Source organism: Copadichromis virginalis, linkage group LG17, assembly GCF_057382275.1.
Source record: "Copadichromis virginalis isolate Kocher_CV1m ecotype Utaka linkage group LG17, C_Virginalis_male_GT1.1, whole genome shotgun sequence".
Classification (NCBI taxonomy): Eukaryota; Metazoa; Chordata; class Actinopteri; order Cichliformes; family Cichlidae; genus Copadichromis; species Copadichromis virginalis.
The window spans coordinates 6503599-6520468 of NC_140634.1; the positions used below are offsets into that span (position 1 = coordinate 6503599).

At 39.9% G+C, this 16870-nt stretch overlaps 1 protein-coding gene and 1 long non-coding RNA gene across 2 annotated transcripts; one reads left to right on the top strand and one right to left on the bottom strand.

Moving 5' to 3' along the window:
• The first annotated feature begins 1538 nt into the window (after positions 1-1538).
• efcab7 (EF-hand calcium binding domain 7) lies at positions 1539-12844 on the top strand. The gene is made up of 13 exons (XM_085436659.1): positions 1539-1921; positions 3186-3397; positions 3767-3853; positions 4305-4488; positions 5876-5997; positions 8124-8265; positions 10062-10171; positions 10371-10534; positions 10762-10895; positions 11007-11155; positions 11282-11491; positions 11850-11957; positions 12108-12844. Exons 1-13 carry the CDS (start codon positions 1792-1794, stop codon positions 12186-12188), a joined length of 1833 nt encoding a protein of 610 aa, XP_085292785.1. The 5' UTR covers positions 1539-1791; the 3' UTR covers positions 12189-12844.
• Positions 4379-11057, bottom strand: LOC146688894 (uncharacterized). Its single transcript, XR_014915979.1, has 3 exons — positions 10991-11057; positions 10656-10887; positions 4379-4515 (listed from the first exon to the last, which is right to left on the bottom strand). It is a non-coding gene; the product is annotated as an uncharacterized LOC146688894 (long non-coding RNA).
• Positions 12845-16870: the final 4026 nt, after the last annotated feature.

Below are 16870 nucleotides of genomic sequence, written 5' to 3' on the forward strand. Positions count from 1 at the left end.
ATGATGTGGTATGTATCAGATCATGAACTCTCTTTTCTACTCTTTGTATCTCCATTCACAAAGGTGTCTTTTGCCTCCTTGATAGTATTTATGAGTTGGTTAAATGTTGTGAAGTTGATTTTCTTAACCATGGAAATAATTCTGTCATCATCCACTTAAGTTGTCTACTGTGCTCTTTCAGGCTTTATGGTGTTGTGTCATAGTTTGTCATAACATTCATTCCTTTCAAGAATGCAGCAGATTGTGGATTTGGCCACTCCTGAAGTTTTTCCTTTTTCTCTAATAGGTTTATTTTGTTTTTGCAGTTTAATGATGGGCTTCCTCGTTGGCATCTCTTTGAGCATCATATTTAAATTGAATGTGAAAAGCTATCTGTATTTGAAATCAGCTTGATTATAGCGTTCCATGTTTCCCCTGCCTCCTAGCATCTTGCACCCTGCTGTTATGTGCTGGATTGTCTCAGGGGCATCTTTACACAGTCTGCACCTGGGGTCTTTCCTGGAGTGGTAGACCCCTGTCTCTATGGATCTTGCATTTAAAGCTTGTTTCTATCCTGTCTTTCAGTCCAGCCACTAGTAGGATGGCAGGATTTGTGCATGTCAACAACCTCCTCTATCTGCCAGAGGTACATACCGTGCAGGGGCCTGTCCTTCCATTTTGGCTCCTCTTTCTTGGGTTTTTGCTGCCTGAAGTATTCACCCAGCCAATAGAGCAACTTTTCAATTGTACATTCTAAATTGTCAGGTTATGAAAATGAATGCAGAGACACCCACTGAAAAGCAGCAAATGAAGAACCCTCTCTGGTAATGTCTAAACTTCAGGCACTCACTGAGAGGAAAGGATTTTCATTTAAGTATTGAAAGAATACTTATATTTAAAATTATGATTGTTTGTCAACTTATTTGACCTCTGAGAATGGGGGACTGTAGCTGTGAATACATTATCAGCAGACCTTTAAGAATTTCTATATATGTGAAAAGGTCTTGTGAAAAATGTGAATGTAAATTACAAGTATATTTAAAACCTCTAAACTATCTTTGTTTTTGTTTTTTAAACTTGTTGCAACTTAAGTTAACTATAATGCAGCAAAAAACTATTGGTGTAGTTCATGTAGGGCTGCATTGCCCACACTTACTTAAACAGGTGATATTACTTTAATGAGTGTTCACAGCCTGAATTGTTGTTATGTACATATTCTTTGATGTTAACATAGATGATATGGAAAAAATCATAAATGAACGACCTAAAGTAATAAAGAGCTACCAAATTTTCACGGAAGAATACTTTATCCTTTTTTTTTTTTTTTGTCTTTTTAAGTTTAAAGCCTTCAGGAACAGCTTACTATGCGATCGCATTTGTAGTTTTTATGTTTTGCTATATACGAACTTCCTAAAATACATTTTCCTAAAAACAAAGACTCAAACAACGTTTTAAATGCGATGTTTTTTTTATCATACATATTGTTTTTAATCACCTCGGCAGGGCAAGCACCGCTTCACGTCCGTTTTAAAAGCAACCGGAACGTTTAACTTGTGTTTCTTCCGTGTCCGTTTTCATGCGTACCGTTGGATTTTTTTTGTTTACATAGCAACAGCCTAGATGTACCAGTATGATGTGTGACGATAAGTGTCATTGTTTCATTCTAATCTTATTCAATACACTGCATTTAGCTGGTTAAACATGACGGTCACAGCTTGATAATGAGGTAAAAGCTGCCATATCCGGCTACCGTTTTTTTCTAAGCTGGCGAGACTTAGCTAAGGGTAAGCAGGTCGATCTGTTCTTCGGAAGATGTCTTTTCAGGAGTCACCCCGTCCTTCTGAAGAGGATGAGGCTTTCTACATGCAGTGCAGAGCCGCGTACCTGGCTGTGTTCAGATCTAGTTTGACAAATATCACTTCGAAACAGCACTTATGCCGTGGTAAGCGAAGACAACTCACTGATTGTTAGCTAGCAACAAATAAACCTTTGTAAGCAGTTCATTGTGATTGTGATGTGTAGTAAGTAACAAGTTTTTATCGCTGAGTTTCACTATAATGGGCCACTTTTCTCTGTGTTCTATACTTATACTATGAAAAGAAATGATTGAAAGTAGAAAATGGGAATTTCCCCCAAACTCTGAGACCAGGGTGACCAGATCCCAACAACCTAAATGTGGGGCAAACATTAACAATGACGGGAGGTTTTTCATCGCTAATTTAAAGATAAAAATCCAGGATTGGTGTTTGCCATGTAAAGGCCAATTGTGTTTGCAGTTCTCTTAAGTAAAAGTTAAAATTTGCTCTTATAGCCTCATTCAACAGTCTTTATACAGACTAATATTTTATTAGGGAAGCATCTATAAGCCTCCTTAAACTGGCACACTTATTTCTTCTGTCGCGGGGGGTGGGGGGGCTGAAGCCTATCCGAGCTGTCTTAGGGCAAGAGGCAGGGTACTGCATGTCTGTGGACTGTGGGAGGAAGTCTTAGTAACCGGAGAGATCCCATGTAAACAACAGGAGATCATGCAAATGCCACACAGAAAGACTCTGGCCTAATGGTGGAATTGAATTCAGGTGCTATCCACTGTGCCACCGTGCTGCCCAGTTTTTAGCAATAATTACCAATTATGACACACATATTCTCTGTGACTTCACACCATATTTCTCCCTCTGTTCAAACTGAAAATTCAACCAAAGCTGTGATTTTTTTTTTTTAATGTTTTTATTTTTGGTGAATTGAAACTTGTAACTCTTTGATGAGTATGGCATTATACTGGCTAACCTTCTGACTATAAAAAAAAAACAAAAAACCCTCCATTCATGTGCATTTGGTAAAATCCAGTATGGAGAAAAGTGCATGTCCTGTAGAACCAGTTAAAATATGGGACAGGGGGTCAGGGAACAGAAATGCTGTGGCATTTCCACTTAAAGAAGGACATCTGCTCATCCTATTTGGAAGGATGGCCAAATTTGAAAATAAACTTCACCTTAAGTGTTGAATTTAATTATAATTTCTATTGAAGTTGAGTCGGCATCAAATTTTTTGAGGTAAAAGGTTGCATATCTCACTGTAAAATACTGTCGGTTCTATTCATCTGAATGATTTCCTTGTCCTGATTACCATCAGGACAATGTGGATACAGGGGGTTTCATTTATTTATTTATTTATTTGTGTAAACATTTGTTTCCTATTCCTCCATTCAGTTCTTCAACAAGCTGGTAGAAATCCATCCAGTGCCACTCTTAATAAATACTGGACTGCTACAACATCTAAGCTGAACTTTGATGACTTTTGTGAGATTCTCAAGCATGAGGAGAAAACTGAGGAGAGTGAGCTGATGAGAGTTTTTAAAAAGATGGATGTGAACGGTGATGGCTACATCACACACAGTGAACTGGAGAAGGCCTTAATCACTGTGAGTAGCCTAACACTTTGGATTAGATTTTCATCAAGTGGTTATACTTTAGTTATAAAGTGAATATGGTATGGTATATGGTTATATAAGTTTGTTATAGATGTCATTTTTGAGTTAACTGGCCACTTCATTAGGTACAACTCCCAAAAGGTTGATTCTGTTCATCTGGAATTAGCGTTTTCAGTGGGAGAAATGTTTCGTCACTCATCCAAGTGACTTCTAGAGACTGAACAGAATCAACCTTTTGGGATTTACTTACCTGGATGCATCAAGACATTAGGTACAACTGTTCAGCTACTCGTTACCTCAAATATCTTACTAGCAAATCACATGGCAAACGAACTGAAGCATATTTTCTTGCTCTTCTAGAGAGGAGAGAAAATGACAAAAGAGGAGGTGAATGCTATCTTCTCACTGGCTGACATCAACAAGGATGGCAAACTGCACTACGCAGAAGTAAGTGTAGACATATGAAATGACTTTTGCTGATTTTTATGTAATTATACTTTATAAACAGCTTATCTTAAAAGCCCTTGTCCCTGTTTCCTGTATCACAGATTGTACACACATACTGTACAGTGCAGTCGTGCAGCCTTAAAGAAACATTGAAGTTATCAGGTTTATACTGAATTTTCAGTCTTCCGTCATTATTCTTATTGCTTGCTTATACTGGACTTTTGTTATGGATACACTATATCTTAATATGCCATTTACTCAGAACATTAATGAGTAACACGAAATTCTAATTCTTCCTCATATTTGTTCCACATTCATGTTTATTTAATACGTCTTCTACTCATTCTTAACATTGCCTAACACCAGACTGTAAACATTCATCCCGCTGCTTGTTGCTTCAAAGTATCGCTCATGCATCATCCTCTTACTCTTGCTTTCCTGCTGCTGTCAGTTCTGCAGATTGTTTGCGTCTACAGTAGAGCAGTGTCAAACAGCTGCTTTGGAGAGACTTGAGGCTGATGCCAAGCTGAAGAGACTGAACTTTGGCAGTCAATCATACAGCCCGCCAAAGAGCTCCGTGTCATCAGCATCATCAGCAACTCAGCGGGCGGACTCGGACACGACGCCAAAGAAAGGTGCAGGATTCGACCTTCTAGCGAGAGCTAAAAGAAAAAAGGGATATCAAAATTTTGGTTAAAAAAACAACATCAACTATACAACAGTTTTGTGCAAAATTTTCATATATTTGGATGCACACCCATACACACAGATTTCCCATTTGCTCGGTTACTGATCGATTTTTCACTCACTCCATGACAAATCACCTCATTAAGACAGTCCATACATCATAATAGCCACACAATTAAGGTGGCCTGTTTGGAGGGAGGAGACTGTAAAGTGTTTTGATTTGAGTAATCATTTCTGCCATTAAGAGATTGACATTGGCTCTGTCAACTCTGAGGAAAACTCCAGGCGTTCAATCACTTTTGAAATCCCACGTGATTATTTTTCTTTTCTTTTCTTTTTTTCGAAGTTGGTAATTTCCAACTTGCTAAACTACTATTTCTTACAAACATGAGAAATGTGTGCTTCTCCAGCCACTTTTTTTTTTTATTAAGTGGATGTTAAACGCTCACTTTTTCACTTTAGAAGCACTGTGTCGAAAAGAACCGAGGTCCAGGATGAGCGAGCCAAGGACAGGCTCACAGTGGGAAGATAGATGGGGTTGATTTAAGTGGTCAGTCCATGTTCATGTTATTGATTTGGAGGATTCCACCACTTCTCACTGGGGAGATGATGAGGGATTAGAGAGGAGGCCCAGTCCACCACTGCTGCAAAAACAAATGAGCTTCCAGATAGTAGTCGGGATTATCACATTATTGCGCCTCTCCCATGTATTGATTTATACGCGTTACATTTTAACAAGGCTCTGACACAAGATGCTACGTGATCGCACATGTTGAATGGGTTATTCTTCCAGCTCGAAAACAATTTGGACTGCTCATTTGGTCTTAGATTTGTCAGTAGAAACCAGAACTGCCCCAAGATATACATTTTAATCATATCAGACATGGGTAATTTTGACATATTTTTTTTCTCTTTACCAAGAACTGCTGAGAGATGATTATCTGTTCATTCTGCTGAAGAAAAAACTACCCCAACATTCAATGTGCGCTCACATGGAAGCTTTTGTTGGGGGGGTTACGTTTTAATGCATCTGTAGACCGCCTAGAATAGTCCCAGCAAAATAGATCTGTGATAAACCCAATGACAGTGGGTCTGTTTATTTCTTTGCTACGGTAATTTGCTCATAAGTCCGTCTCGTTCCTTCGCATCTCCATTTCCCAGACTTCGAAACAATCAGACCACTCATTAGCAAATTGACATTTTCGAGCTTCAATTAGTCTTCGAGGAAAAAAAAAAAGTTGCGAGATGTGTGTGTGTGTGTGTGTGTGTGTGTGTGTGTGTGTGTGTGTGTGTCCATGAGAATTTTTACGTGTCTGGCCTGTGTGTGTGTTGCAGACAACCGCTCATCCTCCCGGCCTTCTTCAGCTCGCAGCAGACGTTCGTCTCTGTCAAGCTCAATCACGATGACATCCAGCAGCACTAAAGCCAACAAATTCCCAGAGCCTTCAGGTTTACAGGTAACCCCCTTCAGTCGTTTTGACTTCATAGCTACATCTAATGAATAACTTCATTATTGGTTAACCTGTCAGTTTTTCCCAGAGCCTCTCAGTCTATTACACTGGCTTGTACACTTGGAACCAGAGAAGAGTGTACATTTGTGTTTAATTTAACGAAATGAAATAATTAAGTGATAATGAAAGTCATCATCAATCAGTTTGTGCTTTAAATAAGAGTCCATCCATTGATATCACTGTTTTAAAACCACATTTTACCAGCATTTGATTAGAGAAAACTTAATTTAATGAGAAAATGAACAATATCTGTAGATGATTTGGAGTTTATGCATTGCTGTTAAGTTTGAATCACAGACCAAACTGGAAATATTAAGTACGTGGGGCCCTTGTGCGAGGGACCCCATTATAAGAAGCTCTACAGCGTTGCCTGGTGTCATGCAGTATTTTTGATGGGCAAATTTAGCCCAGGGCAGACAGATATACACTGTATTGATCTCACACTCTTTGTTTTCACTCTTTCTGGCTTAACCTCAGCTGGTTTGCTTTACAGCAAAAGGGGCGGTGGGGGTGGGGAGTAAATATATAAATAAAACTAACAACCCCCTGCTCCATCTCTCAGGTGCGAGCGCGGTGTTGAGATTGGAAAGGGCCAGACAACCTCGAGGTAAAAGAATGGTTGTCCAGAGATTACCTCTGAGGGGAAGTTCTGCTCGCCATATTGGCTTTTATATTGCCACAGGCTGATGACTGGGAGGTGGTGGGTGGAGGGTAGGATGTGTTTTTGTAACTGTGTGAATGTGTGTGTGGATGTGTGTGTGGGATGCAAATATGTCTTCATGAATAGAAACCCAGCCAGTAAGGATTATTCTTACTTATTCTGAGTGTTTGTGTTTATGTACAGGTTACAAGTGTAACAAAATGAGAAGGCTGCGGTTTAAATGCTCGTGTGTGTATGTGTGTGTGGTTGTGTTTGTGGCTGGTTCGGTGTCCTGTGACCCTGTGTGAAACAGTAAATCAGACCTGTGGCCGGAGCAGGTGACAGCGCCTGTATTAGTCTGCAGGCTGACCCTCTCTCTATGGGGGCATTAATTCTGATGTCTTTAAGCAGTGGATGGGAGCCTGTGGCATTTCCCCTCATTTAATATTGTCTGGACAAACCTCTGAAGTGTTATGGTTTGATCTTTTATGCCTCTCAGCCCAAGATAAATACTTTGAGAAAATAGCTTTTCTCTAAAGGAGTGACATGCTCCGTCTTTATGGTACTTTCTTTGTTTAACTTGGTGATTTATTTGTCCACTAAAAGGATATATAGCCTATTCCAGACGCGGTTGGCCCTCAATGCCCTCTTACCGTGTGTCCACACCAACTGTGTTTTCATTTAATGTGTCTCCAATGAGTGGAATGAAAACTTCCTCGCGCTGATGTTCCTGTTCAATTTCAAATTATGACCTCATTTCGGTTGTGCTGCCAGAAATAAGAACAACAGGATTTCAAAAGGAGAGAAATATTAGGATTCATAAATTTTGCCAAAGTAGCCTCTTGATAGTTTTGAATGACCGCTGGCCCAAGATTGAAAAGTCTGTATTTATCAAAGTTAAATGGACTCCAATTTGCCATATCAAGTCCTAGAGGAAGATTTAGTTGAGGCTGCGGCAGAAAGGCAGTGGGACTCTGCTGCCCTCCTCTGGATCAGCGCGTGTATAACGTGTGTTTTCATGCTGCCGAGCTGACATTAGCTGGGTAATAATGGATATGCCCCCATGAAGATTGGAGTGGTAATTATCTCAATGGCACTTTCTGTTAATCAAGCGAGCTGCTTAACTGTTATGACTGACTGCTTTATTCACTTTGTCCCTATCACGAGATCAGTCCTCCTGTTAAACAGGAGCTGCACATTAGTTTTGGTTTCTGCTGAATGAATGTGTTTTGTTGTCAACCAGGAAAACTGTGTCCAGATTGTGTTGAGATCTAAGATGGGGTCACACGTAGTAAAACTTAATAGCATACAAGTAACTAAGGAAAACTGTACACATAGTATTTATGCAACTGTAACAACTGTTATTCCTCACTGTTTCCTCAATATTATATTAATGTCTGAGTCAGAACAGGAATATTTTCCATTTTTCTAGGGTTGGAATCACAGTTTTATGAAAGGCTGCTTCTTTTTGGAAGACGACGGGAGTATCAGCGCTCTGCAGTACCAGCTCCACATCCCCCACACGACAACCGTCTACCTAACCATCCAACCACTCGGCCTCAGCCACAGACCTGGTTGGTACTTAAACTGCAGATACAGAGGAAATGTATCTTTTTAGAGAAAATATTGTCTCATTTTGAATTTGATCTCAAAAAGCTGGAGCAGGCATCTGTTTACCGCTGTGTAGCATCACCTCTTCTTTTAACAACAGTCTGTAAACATGCGGGAACTGAGCAGAGCAGCTGCTGGACTTTTAGGAGAGGATGTCGTTCCATCTTCTCTGATTTAGGATTCTAGCTGTGCAACAGTCCTGAGTCTTTTTGTAGAAATATTTTTTTCTTTCATGATGCCCCAAATGTTTTCACTTGGTGAAAAGTCTGGACTGCAGACAGGCCAGTTCCGCACCCGGGTTCTTCTACTGTGAAGCCGTGCTGTTGTAATAGAAGCAGTTTGTGGATTACCATTTTGTTGCTGGAATATGCGATGCTTTCTCTGAAAAAGATGTCAGGATGGGCGCATGCGTTGCTCTAAAATCTGCTTTTCAGCATCGATGGTGTCAGTTTAGCCTGTGTTTGTAGATGGCATAGTGAACTATGTTCGCAGTGATTTCTGAAAGGGTTCCTGATTTCCACACCAGTGCCACTTGAGGGCCTGAAGTTCACAGACATCGAATGCTGATCTTAATCTCTAATTCTCTTAACCTTTTGATGATATTATGAAAGACAGATTATGAGATATTCAAAACCATTTCAACTTTATGTTGAGGAACATTATCCTGAAATTCATCCACTATTTGTAGACGTGAACTTCTGCCCAGCTTTTCTTCTGAGAAACTCTAAGATGCTCTTTTATACCCAGTCATATTACTGGCCTGTTGTCAGTTAACATAATTAGTTGTTCCTCCAACTTAGGACCGGTTACTTCTCTAGCCTTTTGTTCCTCTGTCACAACGTTTTTGAGACATGCTGCTGCTGTCAAATTCAAAATGAGCTGATATTTTTCTTAAAATGGTCCATTTTGTCACTTTAAACATTTCTACAGTGAATGAAATATAGGTTTATGGGATTTACTAATCATTGAATTCTGTTTTCATTTAGAATTTGCATAGTGTCCCGTCTCTTTTCTTTTGAGTTGGGGTTGTGTATATTACTATAAGAAAGGGACAGGGCCATATTTAATCTCTCACTGGAATACCCCGATGGTACTTTGGAGTAATGCAGGGGATAACGACATAATGTCATGTTTTGTAGTTCATCTGAGGTTGTATTTACCTCATTTTTTAGACCTGCTGGTGAGGTTATTTTTATTATCCCGATATATAAAAACTGAAAGAGGTTGTACTTTATTTTTCAGACGACTTTAACTGGGTGAAGAAACATTTCAAAGGGGGTGTACATTATTGAACAGTGTTTGAGAACCACTGTTTGAGCTGAGTGGTTTTAGATGTTCCCTGTGATGCTGTAACATAAAGTATTGTAGAATAGAAATCACAAAGAAGATTTACTTTCCTTTTGCTGTTTAAAAATCTGTTACATCGTGTAGCATCAGGTCAGACTGAATTTCAGCTCAGTGGAAGATCATTTATTAGGAAGGCGCACATCAGTTTATTTGTTTTGGCTCAATCAGTAGACTGACTGGATTAATGTGGGCTGCAAAAAGTCTTCGAGGAATGTAAAATCTCATCGGTCCATTTCATTTTGTACAATCAGAAAAAAACGTTGAAAATCTTGGGTAAGTTGATCTTCTTTGAACCCTCCCTTATTGCTTGTAGGGTAAAAATCTGTGCTGAATTAAATAGTCTGTAGAGCTAAAATGTTAAAGTCCTGTGTAAAATCTTTATGCATTCATGTGGTTTTGCTCTAATTTTCAGACAAGTCCTCAGCATGGATGACAGTGGACACAGCACTTTTTGTCATGTCAGCTGGTGAAACTAAAGAAGACACAAATTTAGTGTGTTTCACTGAGTCAAAAGACAAAGAAGTAAGTTTGGCTGTCTTAACAGGTCCGTATTATTAAATCAGTCCCATTGGGACTTGATTGATTTAAAAGCCAGACCCAGATCCACTGATATCATAAAAGCTGGAATCATTTGGGAAGCTGAAATGTGATGATACTGTATGCCAGGATATTTTTGGTGTTGTCTGTTTACTGTGCAACCTCTTTTTTTCTATCTCTGTAGAAGTATATTTGGAAAGGGGAACTGAATGCTGGGACATACCACCTGCTTCCCTTCACCAGTGGCTGCAGGTTAAAGAAAAGGAGCAGAAAGAGCCCTTCTGGTAAACCCGTGGAGTTGTTCTACAGGACTGACACAGAAGAACTAGACCTGACCAGGGAGTTCAGGTGAGGCTGTCTCAGTTTTACAGTGTTTGACTGGTGAGAATTTCAGTGTTTACTAATCTATAAAATGTTTATAAAGCTCAGTGGATCCACACTGGGATAAAAGTGTGCCGTGCTTTGCTACCTCTGTTCTTCTCACAGGACCTGAAGGAGTGAGGACATCTGAAAAAGTTGAAGTTGGCTGCCTGCAGGTCTGCTGATATTTCTGTGTTGCTCTGTTTCTGCCACAGGGAGGTGCTGTCTGACATTTTTGAGATTATAGACCTTGATGGCAATGGTTTGCTCAGCCTGGAGGAGTACAATTTCTTTGAGCTCAGGACCAGCGGAGAGAAGTGTGACAAGGATGCCTGGGCCGTCTGCAAAGGTAAAAATTATGAAATTAATATGAAATTAATTGGAGGAGAAGGCGCTATTACAGTATTATATTGATATTACGGTGATATTAAAGCTGTCTTCTACCTCCTTGTGGTAACAGAAAACTTTGATATGAGAAAGAACCAGCTGACACGACAGGGATTCATGGAGCTGAACCTGATGGAGGCCACTGAGAAAGATGGAGACCCTGCAGACATGTGGGTCACGCTGGAAGCTATGGGTTACAACCGTATGCTGGAGCTGGTAGAGGTAGGTTTGCATATATGGTTTTAGTCAGAATACATAAACATACATCCTTGGCATACATGCAATAGCCTGATATCAGGCACACATCATGACTACTTACTACATAAACCCTCCCTCCCGCTCCACCAGGCCTGTCCATTCCAGATAGACGTATACTGTGAAAGCACTCAGCCATCCATCCAGCCCCTCAGCATGGATTCAGGGCCCAAGCTTCTGAACCAGGCGCTCCAGAAGTCCATCACAGCTAGAACAGGGGCCAAAGCACTGAGGGGACACGACAATGTGTTCATCTACACCTACAAAGGGGAGCACAGGATTTCCTCCCTCATTACCAACAAGGTAGAGTACAAAATTTGTGTAGGAGGAATTATAAGAATGTCACAGATAATCCCTTAAATAAAAATGGTGTTCGTTTAGAGCATCAACGTGATTGATACTTGTATTTGCCAAACATCTGCAGTGGATAGCACTACCCAAACCTTACTGTCTTAATACAGTCAACTGCTATAGAGTCGCACTATTCATTTGTAATTGTTATGCAGCAGCAGTGTCCTTTCTCATAGCAACGAGAGCGACTCTAAAAGAATGATCCAGTGAAGCAAAGCAGCTACTTTATAAGAGTGCACCTGATTATCATGAGAATGTTTAGCTTTATTCTGTGTAATAATCAGTTGCACACTGACTGCTTTGATTGCAGACAAACCAGAGCGTGACTGTGCATGTGAACAACGAGCAGAGCAGGAACTGCTGCAGTAGCAGAGGCATGACAGTGTTTGCTGTAGAAGTGCCAGCCAGGACTAAAATGGTAAGTAGGCATGGTAACAATGCTGCTTTGCTAATATTATAATGAATTTATAATCATTATTATTTTATTAGAAGAAAAAAGACACTTTAACATTTAAGTTATTCACTCCATGTAAAAAGCATGATGCAGGATATTGATGATTTCCTGTAGGTGTGCCAACATGTTCTACCCATCAATGAAAAACAGGACTGGATCTACAGCTGTGTGGAGACCATACTACCCGGAATGTAAAGTCCAGCCTGAATGGACAGCTCTTTATATTCTGGCTAAAATGTATTCGTCAAGGTTTTAAATGTGGGCACTAAAGAGCGATTTGTTCTATATCTGGCATTATATCATGAATGTGAATTATCATAAGTTGTTCTAGCTCTGCTTTAATGATTATGTGTATTTTTTTACTGTGAGAAATGGCTGAGTGCCTAATCATTTCAGCTGCCTGACTTGTTGCCTGGCCTGTAATATTGAATTTGTAGGTAGTCGATGAGTTTTGTGTAACATCTGGTTATAATGGAGACGGTTAACAATTTTCCTGCTGTTTTAAGTTGTTTTCTTTTTCCTTCTGTTGTTTTATTATTATTGTTATTATCTTTATTATTTCTCTCTGTTGAATTTGTCTTTGTTACTTTGTTATTACTGTGATACATGGAATCAAGGATTGAAGATTAAGGGTTTAATTTCTAACATTTAGAAAATCATGTCATTATTATCATGTCACAATAGAGTGTTATGTCATTATTAGGGACACAACACTTTCTTATGTTCATTTTTTTTTTTTTATCACTCTTGTCATGTAACGGTGGATTTTACTTATGTTAATATTGCTGAATGTCATTACCATCTTGTTTCGACAGAACAGATAAGAAAATTAAAGGAAAAGAACAAAAGTCCTTCTGTTCACATAAATGTGTTTGAAAATTAGTAATACTAATTATTTGAAAAAAATCTCTTACAGCAATATTGAAAATTCCTGTCAAGGATTCATTAAATTTGACATTAGAGAATTATCAGCAAGTTTTCCATAAACACAGGAATGTCATTCTGGCTCCAACATTGTCTCCTGGAATTAGAGACACTTGTAAGTACATGTTTAGCTGATTGTGGCCATCACTGAAGTTATTAATTTTGTTACATAGTCTTGCAGTTCAAGAATATTTATAAAGAATCAGAATGATTTTAGGCACAGATAACAGTTGTGAAAAGCAGATTTTCAATTCCAATTGTGAAGAAGACAAAAACTGATCCTAGTTCACACTGAACTGCAACAGTTTAAATGCTGTGGATGTTTGTTGAATGTAACCAAGAATTGTGCCTTAACTTTCATTCAAGCTTTGCAGACTATACAACCGTGCAGCTATTCATCCATACTCTTTACAGGGTATGGAGGGGTTGGGGATTTGGGGGTTGGCAATGAAATGCATTCCTTTGCATTGCACTCGGGTCTAAGCTTTATTTGCCCTTGGCCTTTCTAGTCGAGTACAGTGTTGACCTTCTATTTATATCTCTCAGGCCATTATTTGACCTTTGACTTTCTCTACTGAAACAGTAGAGCCAGCTCACTAAATGTCACATGACATGTGAGATGCATTTAATGTTTCAGGCCCCTGTCTGCTCTTCTTTTCCCAATATAGGGGTTTGGTGTCATTCAGCTGCTTGCAGTTGGACAGTGGCTTTGCCAAACGACTTCTCCGTTATGTGTGTTTTACAAGAGATTTAGTTTCTTTTTTTGCGTGTTGCTAGTTACAATAATGGAAATCCTTCACTTGCATGCAATCTGTGTGATTTGTGGGTTGCAAACTCTTTAGCAATTGTTTTTGTAACAGTCTGATTAACATCATTAATTCTTTTTCCTCACATACTTTTGTTCATCCCTTGATACACTTCTGGAAACATTTCTTATGAAGAACAGATCCCTGTTCTTTAAAACCAGGAACCCACTCACACATTGATATTTACTGCTAATCCCAGAAGTTCATATTTCTTGTAATACTGGTTTGTTTTTCTCAATGAAATTAATTGGGTTCAAATTTGTGTTCTAATGTTATAGTCGGAAACTTTTTTTCCCTGCAACTGTTAATATGCATTTTATAAATGTATATCGTAGTGTACAAAAGTGTTACCGCTCTTTTTTTTATATATAGCATTAGTCAATGCTGTTCATGTCCGTTAACACGGACGTGAACAGTTTACGTATAAGAAGGTACCTAACTCAAGAGATGACCCATTGTTGTGTTTGCACATAACAGACAACACAGCAAAAAACTAGCAGCTTGTTGGAAAAATCCAATTTGTTCCATTTTTGTTTTGTTGAGTCTATGAAAAATCCCAATAATAAAACAGTTTGACAGGCTTTAAATAGTATGTATGCACCAACAATATAATTCTGAAATAGCTAATTGTTGAAAACTTGGAATATCTCAGCATGGTGTGCAATGTCCTTAAAGGAAATTGGGCAAGTGGAGGACAAAAGAAGATATGTCAGTCCTGAAAAAAACAGACTACAGCAGATGAACAGTATCTGAAAGTCATATTTTTAAGAAACGGGGGGAAAAAATCCAGACACAGCACCAGAGAAATGATTAACCTTCAGTTGATCCATCTACTGTTCACTGAAGCCTCATCATGGGGCAGGGATAGCTCAGTAGGTAGAGTGGTTGCCCCATGATCGGAAGGTCGGGGGTTCGATTCCCCTTAACAGCTACCCTGAGGTACCCCTGAGCAAGGTACCGTCCCTACACACTGCTCCCCGGGCGCCCAATGGCTGCCCACTGCTTCACTGAGTGAATGGGTTAAATGCAGAGAGCAATTTCCCCACGGGGCTCAATAAAGTACAATAATAATCAGAATTGGTCTCAGTAACCAATGGAAATGGGGAGAAAAGGCTGAGGTATGCCAAATTACACAAGAAAAGGACTGAAAATCAGTGGCAACAGGTATGACTGAGCAATTAATCCAAGTCTGAGATTTGTAGTTCAAATCATCATCAGTATTTACAGAAAAGATCAGGAGAGAGGTGCAACAGTGAGCCCACAGCCATATGCAAAACATATGGAGCCTCTGTTTTTGTAGTCTGATCCCAAACACAATTCAGTGAAAGCATACCTAGATAGAAGAAGACACAATGGAATACTATCAGTCATGGATTGGCCTCCACATAGACTGGACCTCAACATTATTGTAGCAGTGCTGTATTTATGTTTACGTTTGCACATGTTTCTATAAATTGTTGCACCTATTTTCCATTTCTCAGCACAATATGAAGAATTTGCACAGTACTTCTGTACTTAAGGACAACCTTCTGTTTTGACAGATCTGATGGTAAACTTTGTTCTACTTACAGTGGGGCAAAAAAGTATTTAGTCAGCCACCGATTGTGCAAGTTCCCCCACCTAAAATGATGTCAGAGGTCAGTAATTTGCACCAGAGGTACACTTCAACTGTGAGAGACAGAATGTGGAAAAAAAAAATCCATGAATCCACATGGTAGGATTTGTAAAGAATTTATTCGTAAATCAGGGTGGGAAATAAGTATTTGGTCAATAACAAAAATACAACTCAATACTTTGTAACATAACCTTTGTTGGCAATAACAGAGGTCAAACGTTTACTTTAGGTCTTTACCAGGTTTGCACACACAGTAGCTGGTATTTTGGCCCATTCCTCCATGCAGATCTTCTCGAGAGCAGTGATGTTTTGGGGCTGTCGCCGAGCAACACGGACTTTCAACTCCCGCCACAGATTTTCTATGGGGTTGAGGTCTGGAGACTGGCTAGGCCACTCCAGGACTTTCAAATGCTTCTTACGGAGCCACTCCTTTGTTGCCCGGGCGGTGTGTTTTGGATCATTGTCATGTTGGAAGACCCAGCCTCGTTTCATCTTCAAAGTTCTCACTGATGGAAGGAGGTTTTGGCTCAAAATCTCACGATACATGGCCCCATTCATTCTGTCCTTAACACGGATCAGTCGTCCTGTCCCCTTGGCAGAAAAACAGCCCCATAGCATGATGTTTCCACCCCCATGCTTCACAGTAGGTATGGTGTTCTTGGGATGCAACTCAGTATTCTTCTTCCTCCAAACACGACGAGTTGAGTTTATACCAAAAAGTTCTACTTTGGTTTCATCTGACCACATGACATTCTCCCAATCCTCTGCTGTATCATCCATGTGCTCTCTGGCAAACTTCAGACGGGCCTGGACATGCACTGGCTTCAGCAGCGGAACACGTCTGGCACTGCGGGATTTGATTCCCTGCCGTTGTAGTGTGTTACTGATGGTGACCTTTGTTACTTTGGTCCCAGCTCTCTGCAGGTCATTCACCAGGTCCCCCCGTGTGGTTCTGGGATCTTTGCTCACCGTTCTCATGATCATTTTGACCCCACGGGATGAGATCTTGCGTGGAGCCCCAGATCGAGGGAGATTATCAGTGGTCTTGTATGTCTTCCATTTTCTGATGATTGCTCCCACAGTTGATTTTTTTCACACCAAGCTGCTTGCCTATTGTAGATTCACTCTTCCCAGTCTGGTGCAGGTCTACAATACTTTTCCTGGTGTCCTTCGAAAGCTCTTTGGTCTTGGCCATGGCGGAGTTTGGAGTCTGACTGTTTGAGGCTGTGGACAGGTGTCTTTTATACAGATGATGAGTTCAAACAGGTGCCATTCATACAGGTAACGAGTGGGGGACAGAAAAGCTTCTTACAGAAGACGTTACAGGTCTGTGAGAGTCAGAGATTTTCCTTGTTTGAGGTGACCAAATACTTATTTTCCACCCTAATTTACGAATAAATTCTTTACAAATCCTACCATGTGAATTCATGGATTTTTTTTCACAATTTGTCTCTCACAGTTGAAGTGTACCTCTGGTGCAAATTACTGACCTCTGTCATCATTTTAGGTGGGGGAACTTGCACAATCGGTGG